Here is a 17,535-nt window from a genome sequence, read left to right on the forward strand (position 1 = left end):
GCGGGGGGCGGGCCGAAAAAAAAAGGGGGGGGGGGGCAGGTACAGTACAGCAGAGCTGTCTGTACCCCCCCCCCCCTATAGGCAGTGGTTCTAACAACCAAAGACTGAAGAGGAGGGGGGCCTGTGCTGGGTTATTGCTGGCAATGGATGCACCGGCCTCAGAGGCCAGCAATATCCCAGTGCAGGTTGGCGACAGAACCACCACTCAGTCTGTGTCCGGACCGCAGTCCAGTATTTAATGACGGATGGTTTAGAGCAGTTCCAGACAAGCCAAACTAATAAGTGAGGTAACTGTGCTATCCAGCAACCACTTCTCTCATTTGCTCCCTTGTGGTCTGTACAATATACAATTAAAAGCATTTTCTGATATCTGTTTAACAAATGCAAAAAATTACCCGTTGATCTTGCCAGAAATGAAGTTCCTGTGGGCTAACAATGTTGCCCTGAAATCTTAAAGCATTCTCTCTGTGGACCACAACCATCCTCGGGTGTTCTGTGGTCCTAGAGAGCACCTCAGAGGTTCAATGGGAGTGCATGTCCTGAAATCAGTGGTGCTTCAGGTATTACTGGTTACATACAAACTTCCAAGACTTTTAGTATTTGAGAGACCATATGGAATCGGCAGTGGCTGTGTTTGGGCATAGTTTCACCAGATTATTGAAAAAAGGAAGTGCAGTGAACTGGTAGAGTACAGAAATGCCTAGATGAAAAGTACCTAAGTACTAATCAGGCTTACATTTCAAGGTTCCATTTCCAACTCCAGGCTGCTTTTAAATGTCCTCCCTCGCACTGCATTAAAATGGTTAAATGCTCATTTGGCAAGCAGGGAAAGGAATAAGTACAAATACTTTTAAAGAAAAGCTCCAGGCACAAATTTTATTAACCCTTGCAGTGGGGTTAGCTCTGCACTGCAAGGGTTAGGTGCACCTTTTACCTAGGGTCAAAAGAAAATGTTACACTCGCCTGATCCTTGGAGCTGGCCGGCTGGTCTCTGCAGCATCTGTCTATGCTGCAGCGGTTTAAGGGCCTGTGAGTCATCACATCCCATACATTGTATAGGATTTGAAGATCCTGAGGGACATACCATCACTGCAGCGGAGCAATGCTGCTGGTTCGGGTGAGAAACTTTTTTTTTTGCCCTAGGCAAAAACGAGCAGTAAAAGGATGAACGCTCATTCCCTTCCACCGGTACGGGTGTACTATCTGTACCTCGTATTGCCATGTAGCACAGCCCTACGCTATAGATTTTAACTTTCGCTCGCAAATGGCGAGCACTCAATGAGAAGAGCTTCTGAAATCTATAGTGCAGTGCTGTGCTACACGGCAGCATGAGCTACAGAGAGTACACCTGTACCGGCAGAGGGGAAGGAGCGTTCACCAAAAGGTAAGTATAGTGGGGAGGAAGAGGGGGCCAGATCTGCAAGGGCTAATAAAAATTGTGCCTGGAGTTCTTATATTATTCCTCACTTCTGCCTCTGTATTTCCAGTCCCCTAAAGCAGCTTCCCGTACTTCCTGGCTAGTTGCAGCTCTCTTGAGGTAATCCTGTATAATGAAGGATCAGCAGTCCTGCGCTGTACTAGAGGTTAGTGAGGGGCCACCCACTACATGGAACATTGGGCAGCAGAGCGTCAGCTGCCAGGAGAGAGAGCATTAAGACCAGTATTTAGATTAGATGAAGTCGGGGGGTAGATTTAAATACCACCCCTCCCCCCCTCAGCCCCATCTAGTGGCAATAATGTGGTGTTTTCAGAATTTTACCTTCCACCTATACATGCACAGAACAAACTCTGCAAACTCTTAATAAATGGACCCAATGGGCTACACTGCACAATAGTCCGCACACGTGTGAACAGGCCTTTTAAAAGGGGAGATAATAAATTATGTTTACTGTAGTCTTTGATCTATTCTTTAATCTTTCCTTCTAAAGCATGAAGGAGTCTGCAGCACAATGTAGCTCATTTTATTTGGGTGTTTGTCCAAATAAATGTTGGTATTTTCTTTCCTTTAAAGGAAATCTTTAGTAAAGTAAATATTAAGCCCCGTTCACACTTAGCGATTTATCGCGCGGTAATTCCCGCGATATCGCGGCAAATTACCGCGCGATATCGCTTCCCAATGCTTCTCAATGGGGCAAAGGGTCCTGCTGTCGCGGGTCGTGTGTCGCTACAGCAGGACCCTTTTTGGGCGGATTTATCCGCGATTCAAGCTTGATCAATGCAAGCATTTGCGCGATATCGCGCGGCAAATCGCACGATTTGCATATCGCGCAGTGGGAACGGGGCCTAAAGGTTGCAATTTGTAGTCTCCCTCTAAAGCTGGTCATACACAGTTAGAGTTCTCTGGGCTGAACAAGAGAAATTACTTGATTCTCCCGTTCATTCTAAACAGATTGACTTCCTATTCTAGAGAGACAACAGGAAGTAAGAGGAAATCTCTGCAAAGGTTGCAGAAATTCCCTCTTGGACAATTGTCACCCATTGGAAGATTTCCCCTAGCGCCTTGTTCCTATGACAATTTTTGATTTCCTATCTCTTTCAGACATTGTTCACCAGGATAAACGGGTAGAATCTCCCCAGTGGTGACACAAGCAGCCATAAAATCTGAAAGGTGTTTTTACACTTCTTACTCTGTCCAAACTTCAAGAAAAGGTTGTATCCTTGTATTCAGCTTTAGGTACAGAAGTTAACAGAAATAAATGTAGAGATTGTGCATACACTATATTGCCAAAAGTATTGGGACACCTCTCCAAATGATTGGACTCAGGTGTTCCAATCACCTCCATGGCCACAGGTGTATAACATCAAGCACCTAGACATGCAGACGCTTCTACAAACATTTGTGAGAGAATGGGTCGCTCTCAGGAGCTCAGTGAATTCAAGCGTGGTACCGTGATAGGTTGCCACCTGTGCAATAAGTCCATCCGTGAAATTTCCTTGCTACTAAATATTCCACGGTCAACTGTTAGTGGTATTATAACAAAGTGGAAGCAACTGGGAACAACAGCAACTAAACCACAAAGTGGTAGGCCACATAAAATGACAGAGTGGGGTCAGCGCATGCTGAAGTGTACAGTGCATAGAAGTCGCCAACTGTCTGCAGAGTCAATAGCTACAGACCTCCAAACTTTGTGGCCTTCAGATTGGCACAACAACAGTGCGTAGAGAGCTTCATGGAATGGGTTTCCATGACCGAGCAGCTGCATCCAAGCCTTACATCACCAAGTGCAATGCAAAGCGTTGAATGCAGTGGTGTAAAATACGCCGCCACTGGACTCTAGAGAAGTGGAGACGTGTTCTCTGGTTGCCAGGAGAACGGTACTTGCGTGACTGCATTGTGCCAAGTGTAAAATTTGGTGGAGGGGGGATTATGGTCTGGGGTTGTTTTTCAGGGGGTGGGCTTAATCCCTTAGTTCCAGTGAAGGGAACTCTTAAGACATCAGCATACCAAGACATTTTGGACAATTTCATGCTCCCAACTTTGTAGCAACAGTTTGGGGATGGCCCCTTCCTGTTCCAACATGACTGCTCACCAGTGCACAAAGCTAGGTCCATAAAGACATGGTGAGCGAGTTTGTAACTGAATATACGCTGGCAGCTCCTTCAATAAAGTAATATGAAGAATCACATGTGTACCTATGCAACAACTATGGATTTCTATAACATCCACTAGATGGTGCACATGATCTATCTAGATCTATTCTGGTATGTAAAATAGGAATTCAAGCAGCACTGACTATACAGCAGATTTCTATGGGCTGGGGAGATGATGAACGTTCTGGCAATATGCAGACAGCACTTTGTTAACAATAAGGACAAATGGGACAGTTGCTGTGGGCCCAGCATTCCAGTGGGCCCAGCATTCCAGGGAGCCCATCAGAAGATGAGAAGTTTCTCTGGTGGGCCCCTTGCTCTCTAAGCACTGTGGCACTGAAGGTGTATACGTTTTTGAATAAAACATTAAAGAGCTCACTTCTCCCCAATAATCATGTAATCACACGATACATCACACGTCCAGGACACAAGGGGACAGGGGAGGATTTTCCTTCACTCCCCAACTGCCAATTAATTTGGAATAGATATAGGCAGTGCTGTAGAATTTTCCTCTTAAACTGGGCTACTCAACCAAGCCAAGCACGTTCTAGCCTACCAGCCACAAAGTTTGATACACCAATGACGTGATGCAGGGTATGCGGTATGCTCTTCATTCACATAGCTCCAAACTTACCATCCTCAACACTAATGCCCTAGAGCAGAGGTAGACACATTCCAGCACTCCAGCTGACGTGCAACTACAAATCCAGTCAGGCATTACAAGACTTTGACAGCCATAGGCATTAATCCCAAAGGCAGATGCATGATAAGAGTTGTAGTTTAACCACAGCTGGAGGGCTGGAGTTTGCCTACCACTGCCCTAGATCAAGGATGCCCACCCCATTATCTCTGTACCTAATACCCTTATCACCCTAACTAACCCTATCGACTAGGGATGCACCAATATTTCGGCCGCCGAAATGTATCGGCCGAAAATGGCACTTTTGGCAAAATGCTGAAAGTGCAATTTTTCGGCCGAAAGAGCAGTGCATTCGTGCTTTCTCTCCTCCCCGCTGGGCGCTGCTATGTGTCCCAGCGGGGAGGAGAGAAACTGTCACAGGAGGCCGAGTTGTGCAGGAGGAGAGTGCAGTGAGCGTCAGGCGTCTCTCTTTCCGCACCGCTCAGCCTCCTGTGACAGATCAAGAGAGCGGTGTATGGGCAGAGTCAGCTGTCAGACCGAGCTCTCCTCCCTGCACCGCTCGCTCAGCCTTCTGTGACAGCCGATCCAGGATGGAGAGCGGGTACAAGCACTCAGTGATCGCCGAGTGTTTGTAAATAATTGAGGACATAGTATGTTTACTGTGTCCTCAAATTTTCAATGAATGGGAAATGATCTACATCACTTCCTGTTGATTCATGATTGAGGATTTAGTAAATACACAAAGTTCTCATGTTATGAATGAACAGGAACACTTGGCATAGAGGACTCTCAATCTCTTCTATTTTAAAAGGGAAATATCAGGGGTCTGTTTAGACCCCTAATATTTCCTCAAAGCCCCTAAAAGTAAAGTAAAAAATATTTACAGATATATAAATAAATATATATATTTTTTAAAGTTTATAAAAAATAAATAAAAATTAAATATTATAAAAAAAAAGAAAATTTAGAAAAAAACATTTTCAGTTTTGGTTTCGGTTTCGGCATGACATTTTTTTTCATTTCGATTTCGTTTCGGTTTTGAAATTTTAATTTTGGTGCACCTTTACCATCAACCCCTATATCTCTCCCTTGCACAGTATGTCCCAGCTCTTCCAGGACAGGTGAATTAGCTGCACACTTTCCCAGGGTGATGATGACAGAGATGGAACTGGGACTTATGGCTTCCCCAGAACAGGGGCTAGAACGGCCTAAACGCTGCTCATTCTCAGCACACATTAGTGCTGGAATGAAGGAACTCCTGTGTGCATATGTGGGAGTTACATCATTCCGGACAAGCCACGTAATTATGGCTGGAGATCCCAAACCCGAAAAAAGGTCAGGTGAAGATGTCTGCACCGGCGAGGGAGTGTGGGGAGGGGTGAGTTAAATTCTGCTTAAAAAAAAGAGACCTCTGTAAATAATTGTATTTTTGTTTATCACTTTTTATGCAACGGCTAAATCAGGTCCAGACAGAACGGCCACTCAATCCATGTCTGCACCACGGTCCGCCATTTAGGTTGCATTTACACCAGCAGTTGCACTGCAAAACACAGATACTGGTGTGTGTTTCCAAGCATGATGTTGATGCATCAATCCCGGTGCATTACACTTTTTTTCAGGTTTTTCCTAGAACTTTATTGAAATTTCACTAGTGACATTTTATTAAGTTGTATAGGCAAAGCGCAGTGTGATGCGGTTGCACTACATCGTGGCCTGCCTCACTGGTAAAAGTACAGCATCCATCAGAGTGACCCTTACATCAGTTCTGCCCATCAGAGTGCCCCCTTATTAGACTTGTGCGCTGTCAAAAAATTCGTTCTGTTTCGTTTCGGAATATCCGTTATTTCGTATTTTGTAATCCGTAACTGAACTCAATTCGGATTCGTACGAAATACGAATTTTCGTTAGTGGCGGTTATATTTTCGTAACTTTACGAACATTCGTTATGATGAAGTTAAAAAGCAAAATACCTTTGTTAATATTGGAGTGGTAGTTGTTTTTTTTATCCGAAATACGAATTCCGTTAACGAATTCCGGATCCGAATTTCGTATTTCGGATTAAAAAAAAACTACCATCAATCAACTCCAATATATTAACAAAGGTATTTTGCTTTTTAACTTCAATATAACGAATGTTCGTAACGGAACGAAAATACGTCAACGGAATTTCGTATTTCGGATATAATTCGGAAACTGCCATTCGGATGCTCCGAAATTCGGAATTTCAGGAAAATTCGTACGAATTTCGATTCGTAACGAAACAAATTGCACATGTCTACCCCTTATACCAATTATCCCCATCAGAGTGCTCCTTATATCAATTCTCACCATCAGAGTGCCCCCTTATATCAGTTGTTCACATCGGAGTGCCCCCTTATATCAGTTGTCCCCATCAGAGTGCCCCTTAGATTAGGTGTCCCCCATCACACTGCTCCCTTACATTAGGTGCCCCTATGAGAATGTCCCCTTACATTCGGTGTACCATACCAGACTGCCCCCTTACATGGTTTGTCCCCATCAGACTGCCCCCTCACATACCTTGTCCCCATCAGAGTGTCCCTTTATGTTTGTTTTTAATGTAAGGGAACACTCATTTAAATACACACTCCGATGAGGGCAACTAATAATTAGTTGTCCTCTTTAGAATGCCCCTTACATTGGCTGTCCCTATCAGTGTGCCCCCTTACATTAATTGTGAAAGTAAGGGGCACTTTGATGGGGACAACTAATTTGGAGAGGGAAGCTCCCATGAGGGCACATAATAATTAGTTGTCCCCATGAGAGTTTCCCCTTACATTTTTTGTCCCCTACGGACCCTCAGAGTGCCCCTTTATGGTACTTTTTTCTTCATTATACTAGGTATATGTTGGGAGGCAGAGCCCGAAGCCAAAGCCAAGGGGGTGGAGCCAGGAGGAGCTAGGAGTGGAGCTGGGAGGGGCAGGGAGACCGGGAGATGGAGATCGGGGGGTGCTAAAGCCTGGGAGGTGCAGCTGGCTACAGGCGGCTGAAGAGGATGGAAGATACTCTTCCGTCCTCCTTCAGTGTTCGGCGGGGAGTGCAGTGATGTCATTGGTTGCTAGGAATGCTGCCGTTCTAGCAACCAATGGCACAGGAGAACGCAGGTTCACTGGTGATCGCAGACCGGACGGAACAGCCGCTTGGTCTTTGTGCGGACCTTTTTTTTCCCTTTATTCAGACGGTGCTTTTGTGTATTTAGGGTAGTTAAAGTGTATCTAAATCCGAAAGCTAAAATATCATATTTTGCAGTTCGCCAATTTTTAATACTATTACAATGTACTTTTTTTTAAAAGTAGTATTAAACTCTGACTTTTGTTTTAATAATGAATTGAAATGAAAATGAAAACAAATATACATTGATCAGCAAAGTATTTATTTACATTTTAGATGAAGCACTTCCAGTCATCATGTTTTCGAACAGCTTCCACTCTCTCAGGTTGGCTTCCCTAAACTTCCTGTCCAGTACAAGATCACAAGGGAAAGAGCAGTCTTCAGCAACTGTTCATCTACTAGCTTGCAGAAGGGAGGAAGGAGGAGATATGAGCAGGGGGGCAAGTGGCTTGTCTTGCTGTACCTGTATTTTTGTGGAGACACACACAGCATACTATATAAAATCTCTCTCTCTCTCTCCCTCCCTCCCTCTCCCTCTCCCTCCCCCTCCCTCTCCCTCCCTCTCTCCCTCTCTCTCTCTCTCTCTCTCAAAGCACAGGACCCATAGAATAAAAAATGGCATTTCGCACAATATTTGCACAAATGTTTATATTTTGGGAGAAAAAATAAGAGTTAATATTTTTTAGAAAAAGACACTAAAATGAATTTGAATGCACACAAACACAATTTAATACCCAGTTGTTTGGTAAAATATAAAGAGATGGGGTTACATTAAGTAAATAGATACCAAACATGTCAAGCATTAAAACTGTGCCACCCGTGCAATATAAAAAAACTATGGTACTCAAAATTGTCCATAGGCGACGCTTTAAAAGCCTTTACTGCTCATCAGTTTAGCGTTGGCAGCGAATTATAGCCCTGGAATGATTGTTCTCACTCTGACGTTCACGGTGATATCTAAAGTGCGGTGCAATCGTCATTTACGTACAGGTACATGCCCTATGTGGGCGTATTCATTCGCATGCAGATGGTGGAGCAGCGGGATTGGTTTTATTTTGTTTTACATTTATAAAATGTTGTTCTTTTTTAGCACTCTTTAAATGTGGGGGCACCACACATGCAGGCTGCTACAAATGATCGAGCATCACCTGCTGAAATAAAAGATACCAAGATCATGGCTGATGCTGCTAACCACTTTAGGATCAGGGATATTAACCAGAAGTGGTTAATATCAATTTAAGCTTTTGTTTCTTTATTTTCACTTGGCGAGGTCTTTAAGTCCCCGTTCACACATAGCCATAGCGGGAATGTGCGTTGTGGTGACGCACGTTTGTTTCCATTTCAATGGATTCCTGGACGCACCCCAAAAATGGGAAAGTAGTGCATGTTGCAAATTCTGCGACATGTGATCCACAAAGCTTAAATAAAGAAAACTAATGCAGCCACCACATCTGAGAGCTAGTAAACTGCAATATGTGACATTTTTTTTTCTGGGTGTAGACATTCTTTTAGTTTACTTCTTTGTGTTTATTTTGCTTACCCCTACTGGGGAAGTGGTAGGGTTCTATCCTATGCCTACATAAAAAGCTAAAAGACATCACTCTGTCCCCTCTCCTAAAACTAGGTGACCCCGGTTTCCATAGTAATAATGAACCCAGAAGAGGTGTCCTGCCTCCCTCCCTACCCCATGTGATATGTAAATAAACCGTCAACACCAGCCGTAATACCAACTGTCACTCCGTGTAAATCTGCCGCGCTCTCGTGTCTGCACTTTCCACACAGCCCGACTCCAAATGAAGACTAGAAATAGAGATCTACCTGTGGAAAAAAATGGGATTTTTTTTCTATTGATTACATTTTTGAAGTTTGCTCCTATGGCGCTCTGCGGTCATTTGGAGTCTATATAAAAAGTGGTATGGAAAGTGCCGTTGAAGGCGGGATGACCAAGATGGCGTGTGTGCTGGAGCCTCCGCTCCGGATGAGCGTGCTGTCTGTGAGTATATGAGCCGGGGAGACCGCACCCAGCCCGGCCGGGAGGGGTAGAGATGGCTCTGTGCCTCCGTCCACGGGGCCGGTAGGCGGGAGGGGGTGAGGTGCGGGGCCCCCCTGGGGGTGAGGGCCCGGGTGGCAGCATGCCTGTGCTCCTGGAGGGGTGATACTCCTAATCACGGAGTGATGCCTAGAACAGGAATGCTCAGGTTACACACAGGCGCTGCCTTCCTGACATGCGGTTGCCCGTAGCAACAAGTCAATGTGTTGAAACTATTGGCAGCTGATCTGTGGCTGGTTGCATATCATAGGTGTACAAACTGCTGTGTATTCGCCAAACTGACTCCCTGATTTGATATAAATTGAGTGCATTATTAAAGTGTTATTAAATAACAAAAACTACTATCACATTGCCGCACTAGCCACTTTGAACATTTATGTTGTCTGCAATGTCATTAACCCCTTGCTGCTGGCCCTTGAACTGGGTATTAATGTCAGGAGGTGGAGTCCCAGTCATGTGACCACTGTAATTGACTGTCACATCAGTCACATGATCATGAGCCCTTGTTTACAGGAGATATGGGCAAACTCTGGCCTTCCAACTTTGGTGAAACTACAAATCTCAGCATGCATCTGTCTCTGGGAGTCATGCCTGTGGCTGTAAGAATCCTGCAATGCCTCATGGGATTTGTAGTTCCACAGCAGCTGGATGGCTGGAGCTTGCACACCCCAGGAACTGTTAGTGTGCACGCTTAGCACACAACAGCAGAGCCCAATGCATCCACTACCCAGAGCTACACCGCTCCTCCGTTGAACACATAACGTGGCATCGAATGCCTGCCACTGGAGCTCGCCTTCACGCTGTCGCACACAGTCCAAGAAAGAAGTTGGGCTGCACACCGATGACATCACTGGATAAAAGCAACTTTATTCAGACCATACAAGTGCTGAACAGTCCTGCCTTAGGTCTGCCCCCGCTGATGCGTTTCGCCCTCACTGGCTTTGTTGTAGAGATCTTGGATAGCATCTCTTTTTTAGTGGACTGAACACTGGACTATGTGTGCACCAATTAGCTGCATATATTGCCATGGGTTGCCTGTAGCATTATCCCTGTACCAGTTTACAGGCATCCCACTGATGTCTGTGCAGCCATGAAGCACATGAACAACTTTGTACCCAGCCGGCTAGGAAGAAGCAATGTAAACAAAGTCGTAAGGAAACAGGCCTGTCACTTTGCTATGTTTGGGACGGTCCAGCTCCCTTAAAGTAGAACTAAAAGGGGAGTGAAAATCAATCATCCTCATAGTTCGAGCCGACGTGTGACAATGAAACTGTCACACATTGACTCAATAGATTGGAAAGTGAGCGAACGCATACCGTCACTCACTCACTTCTCGATCATCTCCCTGCAGAGAGCCGTGACTGTTAGTCACGGCTCACTGCAGGGATTCCTCCCTGCTCCGATTATCCAGCGCTGACTGTTGGAACGGATGGGGGAGGGGCGGGCACAGCTGGCTCTGCCTCTAGATAGGCAGAGCCAGCGGTCAATCCCGCAGCTGGGTGAATCTCTACAGCATTGTCGGGATCCGTCCCGGCTTCGGCGGTCTCAGTATACAGCGACCTGTAGCTTGCGATATACTGAGCTTTGGGTCACGGGAGGAGGTTAGTATATGTCCTCCCGTGACCCTTAAGAGAACTATGGGTAAAAACACTTACACCATAGTTCTCTTTTAATGAAACTCAGCACAGTCTCTCTTTCTTGCTGTACCACAGCTGCCTGTGCCGATTTGTAGAAAGCTTCTTCTGCTGCCGGTATCTTCCTCCTCTACAGGTTGGCCTGTGATGATGCCACTCCAGGGGTGCGTGATTCCTATCTCCCCATGCCCGGGACATCCAGTTGCAGGTGACGGGCAGGTGTTTTTTTTTTCTACGTTTAGCCCTGCTGCGGGCAGGCAGTGCTAAATGTGGAGCAGGGAAGCCGCTGCTCATTTTGTTCAAGTGATCTGGGCTGCTGTACAGCCTTCCAGATCACTTGTAGCAGCCTGCTTGTCACTCCCCCGCCATGGTTTTTTGGGGTCTCCTTCTCTTCTTGAGGACCCTGGACCACACCAAATAACTTCAGGATGGAGAGCGGGGAGCAGACTGGAGAACGTCTGTTCTCCAATCTGCTCTGTGTGATCAGTGAGACAGAAGCAATGTACTCACAGTGCTTCCGGTCTCAGGTGTCACAACCCAGGCTGCACAGAGATCGAGCACAATACTCTTCTCAATCTTCTGTATTGGAGGACAGAGGAGACAGTCTACAGAAAGATAACCAGTCACCTCCAAACACTATCACATAGGAGCTTGTTAACTTTATTCCTATCACACATGGGCCAAGTGGAAAAAAAACATGATAAAAAGGTAAAAAAATAATAAAACCACCCCCACCGAATAAACGCATGGGTAGGGCTCTGTGTGTGCGTGCACGGAGTGCTGCCCCTATTCCGCTGTGAGCCATGTTGTGGCAGCCAGGTAGAAGCGCTCTCTCTAACGCACAATGTGCATTTAAGGGTAAGTTTACTTTCCCAAGTAATTTGGAAAAATGGAATTACCCGCTCAAATCTGGCCCTCTCTCCCCCTTCCTTTCCGCTGGTGTGGGTGTACTGTCCGTACTGCGTCCTGCCTTCCAATGCAGCCCTGCATGATGGATCTTACAGATATCAGGAATAGAACCAGGTGGCGAGATCATGCAAGTCCAGCGTGCATGTGTGAGAATTACATCATCAGTGCCTTCTCAGTGGGAGAAATCTACATGGCACCGGTGGGGACGGAGTGGATGTTGGAAGCTTGGGCCTCACATCGCTGGAGGAGAGCACACCCAGAGGTAAATGTGTCATATTGTACTGTGCATGCTTGTACATTATGTTACATCCTGACCCCCAAACACCCTTTACTTCTACAGTAAAGTATATTTTAATATTAATTATACTAATTGTAGGAGAGTGACTAACTCCGCAAGAAATCATAATGTTACGTTGTTCAGATGCTGAGCTGCAGTTCAGATGGCAGGCTTTACTGTATGAGTGGTGACACAAGGAAGTGCATAGTCACAGAGCTGAGTGAAATTGTGTCACTGCATTGAGAAAATACATCCTATGGGCATCTTCATTAAAGGAGAACTATGAGGTGAGTGCTTTTCACTCACCTCATAGTTCTAGCCGACCTGTGACAATGAGACTGTCACAGGTCGGCTCAGGAGATCGGGAGGTGAGCGAACACATACCGGCGTTCGCTCACCTTTCGATCCTGTCACAGCTCTCTGCCTTGACAGGGGAGGGGCTGGATTCCCCCCTCCCCGCTCCGATCGCCAGCGCTGACTGGCGGAACGGACGGGGGAGGGGGCAGGTACAGCTGGCTCTGCCTCTAGATAGAATCAGTCACGCATCTGGGCGGATCCCGGCACAATTGTCGGGATCCGCTTCAGCTGCGGCGTCTCAGTATACCGCGAGCTACAGCTCGCGGTATACTGAGCCTGGGAGGACGCTAGTTTGTGTCCTCCCGTTACCCTAAGCCCTCGTTCACACATGAACGTTTTGTAGCACGTTCTACGCTCGAAGAACGCTCTACAAAACGCTCAAAAATATAAATTGCATTGGAGTCAATGGACTCGTTCCCACCTTGCCGTATTTCCGCCCGTCCCGAACGCGCTACAAAACGGCCCACGCCTGAAAAGGTACAGGCACTACTTTGGGCCGTTTTGTAGTGCGTTTTCCATTGGAATACAGCCAAGTAGCCTTTGGAATCGCGCGACGGTCGCGTGACAGACGCGCTTTTGCAATACGCCTAGGTGTGAACCCAGCGTAAGGAGAACTATGGGGAAAAGCCTTAACCCCATAGTTCTCCTTTAAGTAAGTTTACAAACTTTTAGATCAATATGGTTATTAGGAGTGGGATAGGACTTATGGAAATTTAATATAGAAATACATACATATTATTAGTTTTTGACCATAGATACCCCTTAAACATTTTGTGACATAAACCAATGGATATACATTCTGTTTGCTTCCCCTTATCTACTCGGGTGTTAAATTGCTGCTGAAATTGGTACACAGGACCCGTTTATAAAACAGGATATATAGTGTTTCAGCTTTGCTGCTTCTTATTTCTCTCCAGCTGTTCTCACAGCTAGCTGTAAGCTGCGATCTACAGACTGGTGAAGTTAAAAATGGCAATGTAGTGAAAAAAGAGCTGGCAAGATTAAAAACAAAAAAAATGAAGCTTGAAGTAGAAAACCATAGAGAAAGGCCTGCAATATAACTACTTCTGTGTGTCTCTAGAGCAGTGATGTGCTAATCCACACATTTTCTGGGGTCAAATTTCATCTCTTCCAAAATGTGACCTCATTCTCAGCTGTAGGTGAAAAAAGGTTAACCGGCTGAAAATCTGACAGTGGCAAGTTAATGATTGATTAGTTGTCTATTAATAATCGATTAGTTGGCCAATTTGTTTTTTCGATTAATCGGATAAAGAAAAAAATACTACATTTAAAATAAAATGCAGTGTTACAAAGTTTACTTCAGATTAAAACTGCATGCACAAATTTTTGCAATCGCACTGCACTGGAACACACGCCATTGCGGTACTGTGTGATCCAATGCGGGGGCAATTACACTGCGGGTGGGAGGCACATTTGGGGTGCCATTGAAATGAATGGCAATCCAACGCACCTCCCGCAGCAGAATTTGTCAGGCTGAAAACGAAAATTACTTTTTTTTTTCCACTTTTGTATAATTTTATTCTAATAATTGTATTGCAAGCACATGACGCTTGAATAGCTTCAGCCAGGGAATAACAGCTGCCAGTGGCAAGATTCCACAGACAGCATGTAATGTAAATTGAATGTAAATACAGCAGGTAGTGGGCTGGTGCAATAGCCAGCCTGCTATTGGCCATTTCAAATTGCAATAGCACCAGAAAATGACAACTCCAACCACAATATGTAAAAATATATTTATTTATTTCATATAAATCTTAAAAAAGGAAAACAAAGAGGGCTTAAAGCCAATAATAACATTGAGTAGATAGTCCCTAACAAAGCTCTTTCCACATACACAATACCTCACCATTGACAGAAACATACATGATTCATCCTATGTTCTTATCGACATACATGATTGGGGTTCAAATGCCAAAAGACCAAATGACATATAAAAAGGCCTTTATACAATTGTTCGTAGGGCTGTGGAATGGAATAATTGCTCTCTACTAACACTGCCCTAGGAACAGAGTGTGACCCTCGGCACACAACATGATTCAATTTGTAACAACTTAATGAACATGATTGGATACAGAAGACAATGTTAACCTCTTGCCGCCCGCCCGTAGTAAAAAAACGGACGGACGCCACTGCTGCATCTGCGGGTTGCCGTAGCCCGCCGATCGCCTATATGTGCTCGTTCGCGGCACACATGAACACCCCCCCCTAGCGGGCACGCACGGGCAGAAAAGACCCGACCTTTAAACACACCCGTTACCGGGTGTTTGACATATAGGCGATCAGCGGGTCCATAGCCCGCCGATCGCCTATATGTGCTCGTTCGAAGCCTGGGAGGACGCTAGTTTGTGTCCTCCCGTTACCCTAAGCCCTCGTTCACACATGAACGTTTTGTAGCACGTTCTACGCTCGAAGAACGCTCTACAAAACGCTCAAAAATATAAATTGCATTGGAGTCAATGGACTCGTTCCCACCTTGCCGTATTTCCGCCCGTCCCGAACGCGCTACAAAACGGCCCACGCCTGAAAAGGTACAGGCACTACTTTGGGCCGTTTTGTAGTGCGTTTTCCATTGGAATACAGCCAAGTAGCCTTTGGAATCGCGCGACGGTCGCGTGACAGACGCGCTTTTGCAATACGCCTAGGTGTGAACCCAGCGTAAGGAGAACTATGGGGAAAAGCCTTAACCCCATAGTTCTCCTTTAAGTAAGTTTACAAACTTTTAGATCAATATGGTTATTAGGAGTGGGATAGGACTTATGGAAATTTAATATAGAAATACATACATATTATTAGTTTTTGACCATAGATACCCCTTAAACATTTTGTGACATAAACCAATGGATATACATTCTGTTTGCTTCCCCTTATCTACTCGGGTGTTAAATTGCTGCTGAAATTGGTACACAGGACCCGTTTATAAAACAGGATATATAGTGTTTCAGCTTTGCTGCTTCTTATTTCTCTCCAGCTGTTCTCACAGCTAGCTGTAAGCTGCGATCTACAGACTGGTGAAGTTAAAAATGGCAATGTAGTGAAAAAAGAGCTGGCAAGATTAAAAACAAAAAAAATGAAGCTTGAAGTAGAAAACCATAGAGAAAGGCCTGCAATATAACTACTTCTGTGTGTCTCTAGAGCAGTGATGTGCTAATCCACACATTTTCTGGGGTCAAATTTCATCTCTTCCAAAATGTGACCTCATTCTCAGCTGTAGGTGAAAAAAGGTTAACCGGCTGAAAATCTGACAGTGGCAAGTTAATGATTGATTAGTTGTCTATTAATAATCGATTAGTTGGCCAATTTGTTTTTTCGATTAATCGGATAAAGAAAAAAATACTACATTTAAAATAAAATGCAGTGTTACAAAGTTTACTTCAGATTAAAACTGCATGCACAAATTTTTGCAATCGCACTGCACTGGAACACACGCCATTGCGGTACTGTGTGATCCAATGCGGGGGCAATTACACTGCGGGTGGGAGGCACATTTGGGGTGCCATTGAAATGAATGGCAATCCAACGCACCTCCCGCAGCAGAATTTGTCAGGCTGAAAACGAAAATTACTTTTTTTTTTCCACTTTTGTATAATTTTATTCTAATAATTGTATTGCAAGCACATGACGCTTGAATAGCTTCAGCCAGGGAATAACAGCTGCCAGTGGCAAGATTCCACAGACAGCATGTAATGTAAATTGAATGTAAATACAGCAGGTAGTGGGCTGGTGCAATAGCCAGCCTAGTCTATTACTGCTGACCCCCACCCCCATGATATCCAGCAGTGTTTTGTGGCTGTTCTTGATATTACAGCTCTCGGGTGGAAGTGCTGTTCCAGAGAACTCTGGCTGGTTGTATTGCTGACTGCTGAGTAGGCATGTGATTTCACATCACATTTTCTTTATTTTCGGCTACACCCAGTTCCACCCATATTTTGGAATAGTATGGATGGTTTACAAAAACACTTCCTCCCAAATTGTAAAATAACATGTACTTTGTCACTAATTTTAGACAAAACCTCTTTGGGCTTTTTAGTAAATACTGGAGCAAAGGTAAATGCAGTTCTACAAGGCAATTCATCACATTTTGTCAAGTTAAAACTGTCCACGAGTTTGCTATTACAGGTGGCCCTCAATTTACGCTGTGGGTAGGTTCCTGAGGGAATGGTTGTTAATGAAGCCCAGTATATAATGTAAGTCAACGGGAAGCGAGGGAGTTATGTTCCAGACCTTTCTCAAAATTGACATAAGTAATAAAATACAGGTACATTAAATTTAAAGCTGCTGCATGAGCTCATACAAGGAGCTTTATATAAAATGTACCTGTATTATGTTACTAATGTCAATGAGAGGGACTCGGAACCTAACTTCCTCACTTTCCACTGACTTACATTATTTACTGGCCCTCAGTTTACACCAGTATGTATTTAAAATCATCCCTTTTGTTTTGAGAGAGGCCTGGAACCTAACTCCCTCACTTCCCATTGACATACCTTATCAGGGATATTCGTAAAAGGGTGAAGAGTTTGGAGAAGGCAGGAGAAGTGAACAATCTAGGCCAAAATAGCTGATTTGGAAAAATTCTCCAACTCCGCTCACTTTCCAGCTCAGCGATGTTGTCCTAGACTGTTCACTTCTCCTGTCTTCTCCAAACTCTTCACCCTTTTATGAATAACCCTGTATCTATTTGGTTTCAATTTAAAACACTCCCAGAAAAGGGTGCTACTTTGAATCAGTGCAAATTGAACCGTTGTAACCCGATGGCCATCTGTATTGGCAATTTACAAAAAATCTGTGGATTAAAGTGCATGTTTAAGCAAAAAAATTTTTTATTTTTTCGTAGATTAGGAAGGGTTAAAGCGGATGTAAAGTAAAAAAAATGAATTGGCAGAAGAGCATTACATGCAGTGTCTCTTCTGCCAAAAAATTCTTCCTA

At 44.6% G+C, this 17,535-nt stretch overlaps 1 protein-coding gene across 1 annotated transcript in view; it reads left to right on the forward strand.

The window, feature by feature from the left end:
• Positions 1 to 9,274: 9,274 nt before the first annotated feature.
• Positions 9,275 to 17,535, forward strand: part of ARMC8 (armadillo repeat containing 8) — a 111,631-nt gene continuing 103,370 nt past the window's right edge. Inside the window, exon 1 of the mRNA XM_018553911.1 lies at positions 9,275 to 9,353. Within this exon, the coding sequence (XP_018409413.1) occupies positions 9,276 to 9,353 (78 nt within the window). The 5' untranslated portion in view covers position 9,275. The remainder of the gene's footprint in view (positions 9,354 to 17,535) is intronic.

The sequence above is a fragment of the Nanorana parkeri genome, unplaced genomic scaffold, assembly GCF_000935625.1.
Source record: "Nanorana parkeri isolate BGI_ZX_2015 unplaced genomic scaffold, ASM93562v1 scaffold134, whole genome shotgun sequence".
NCBI lineage: Eukaryota > Metazoa > Chordata > Amphibia > Anura > Dicroglossidae > Nanorana > Nanorana parkeri.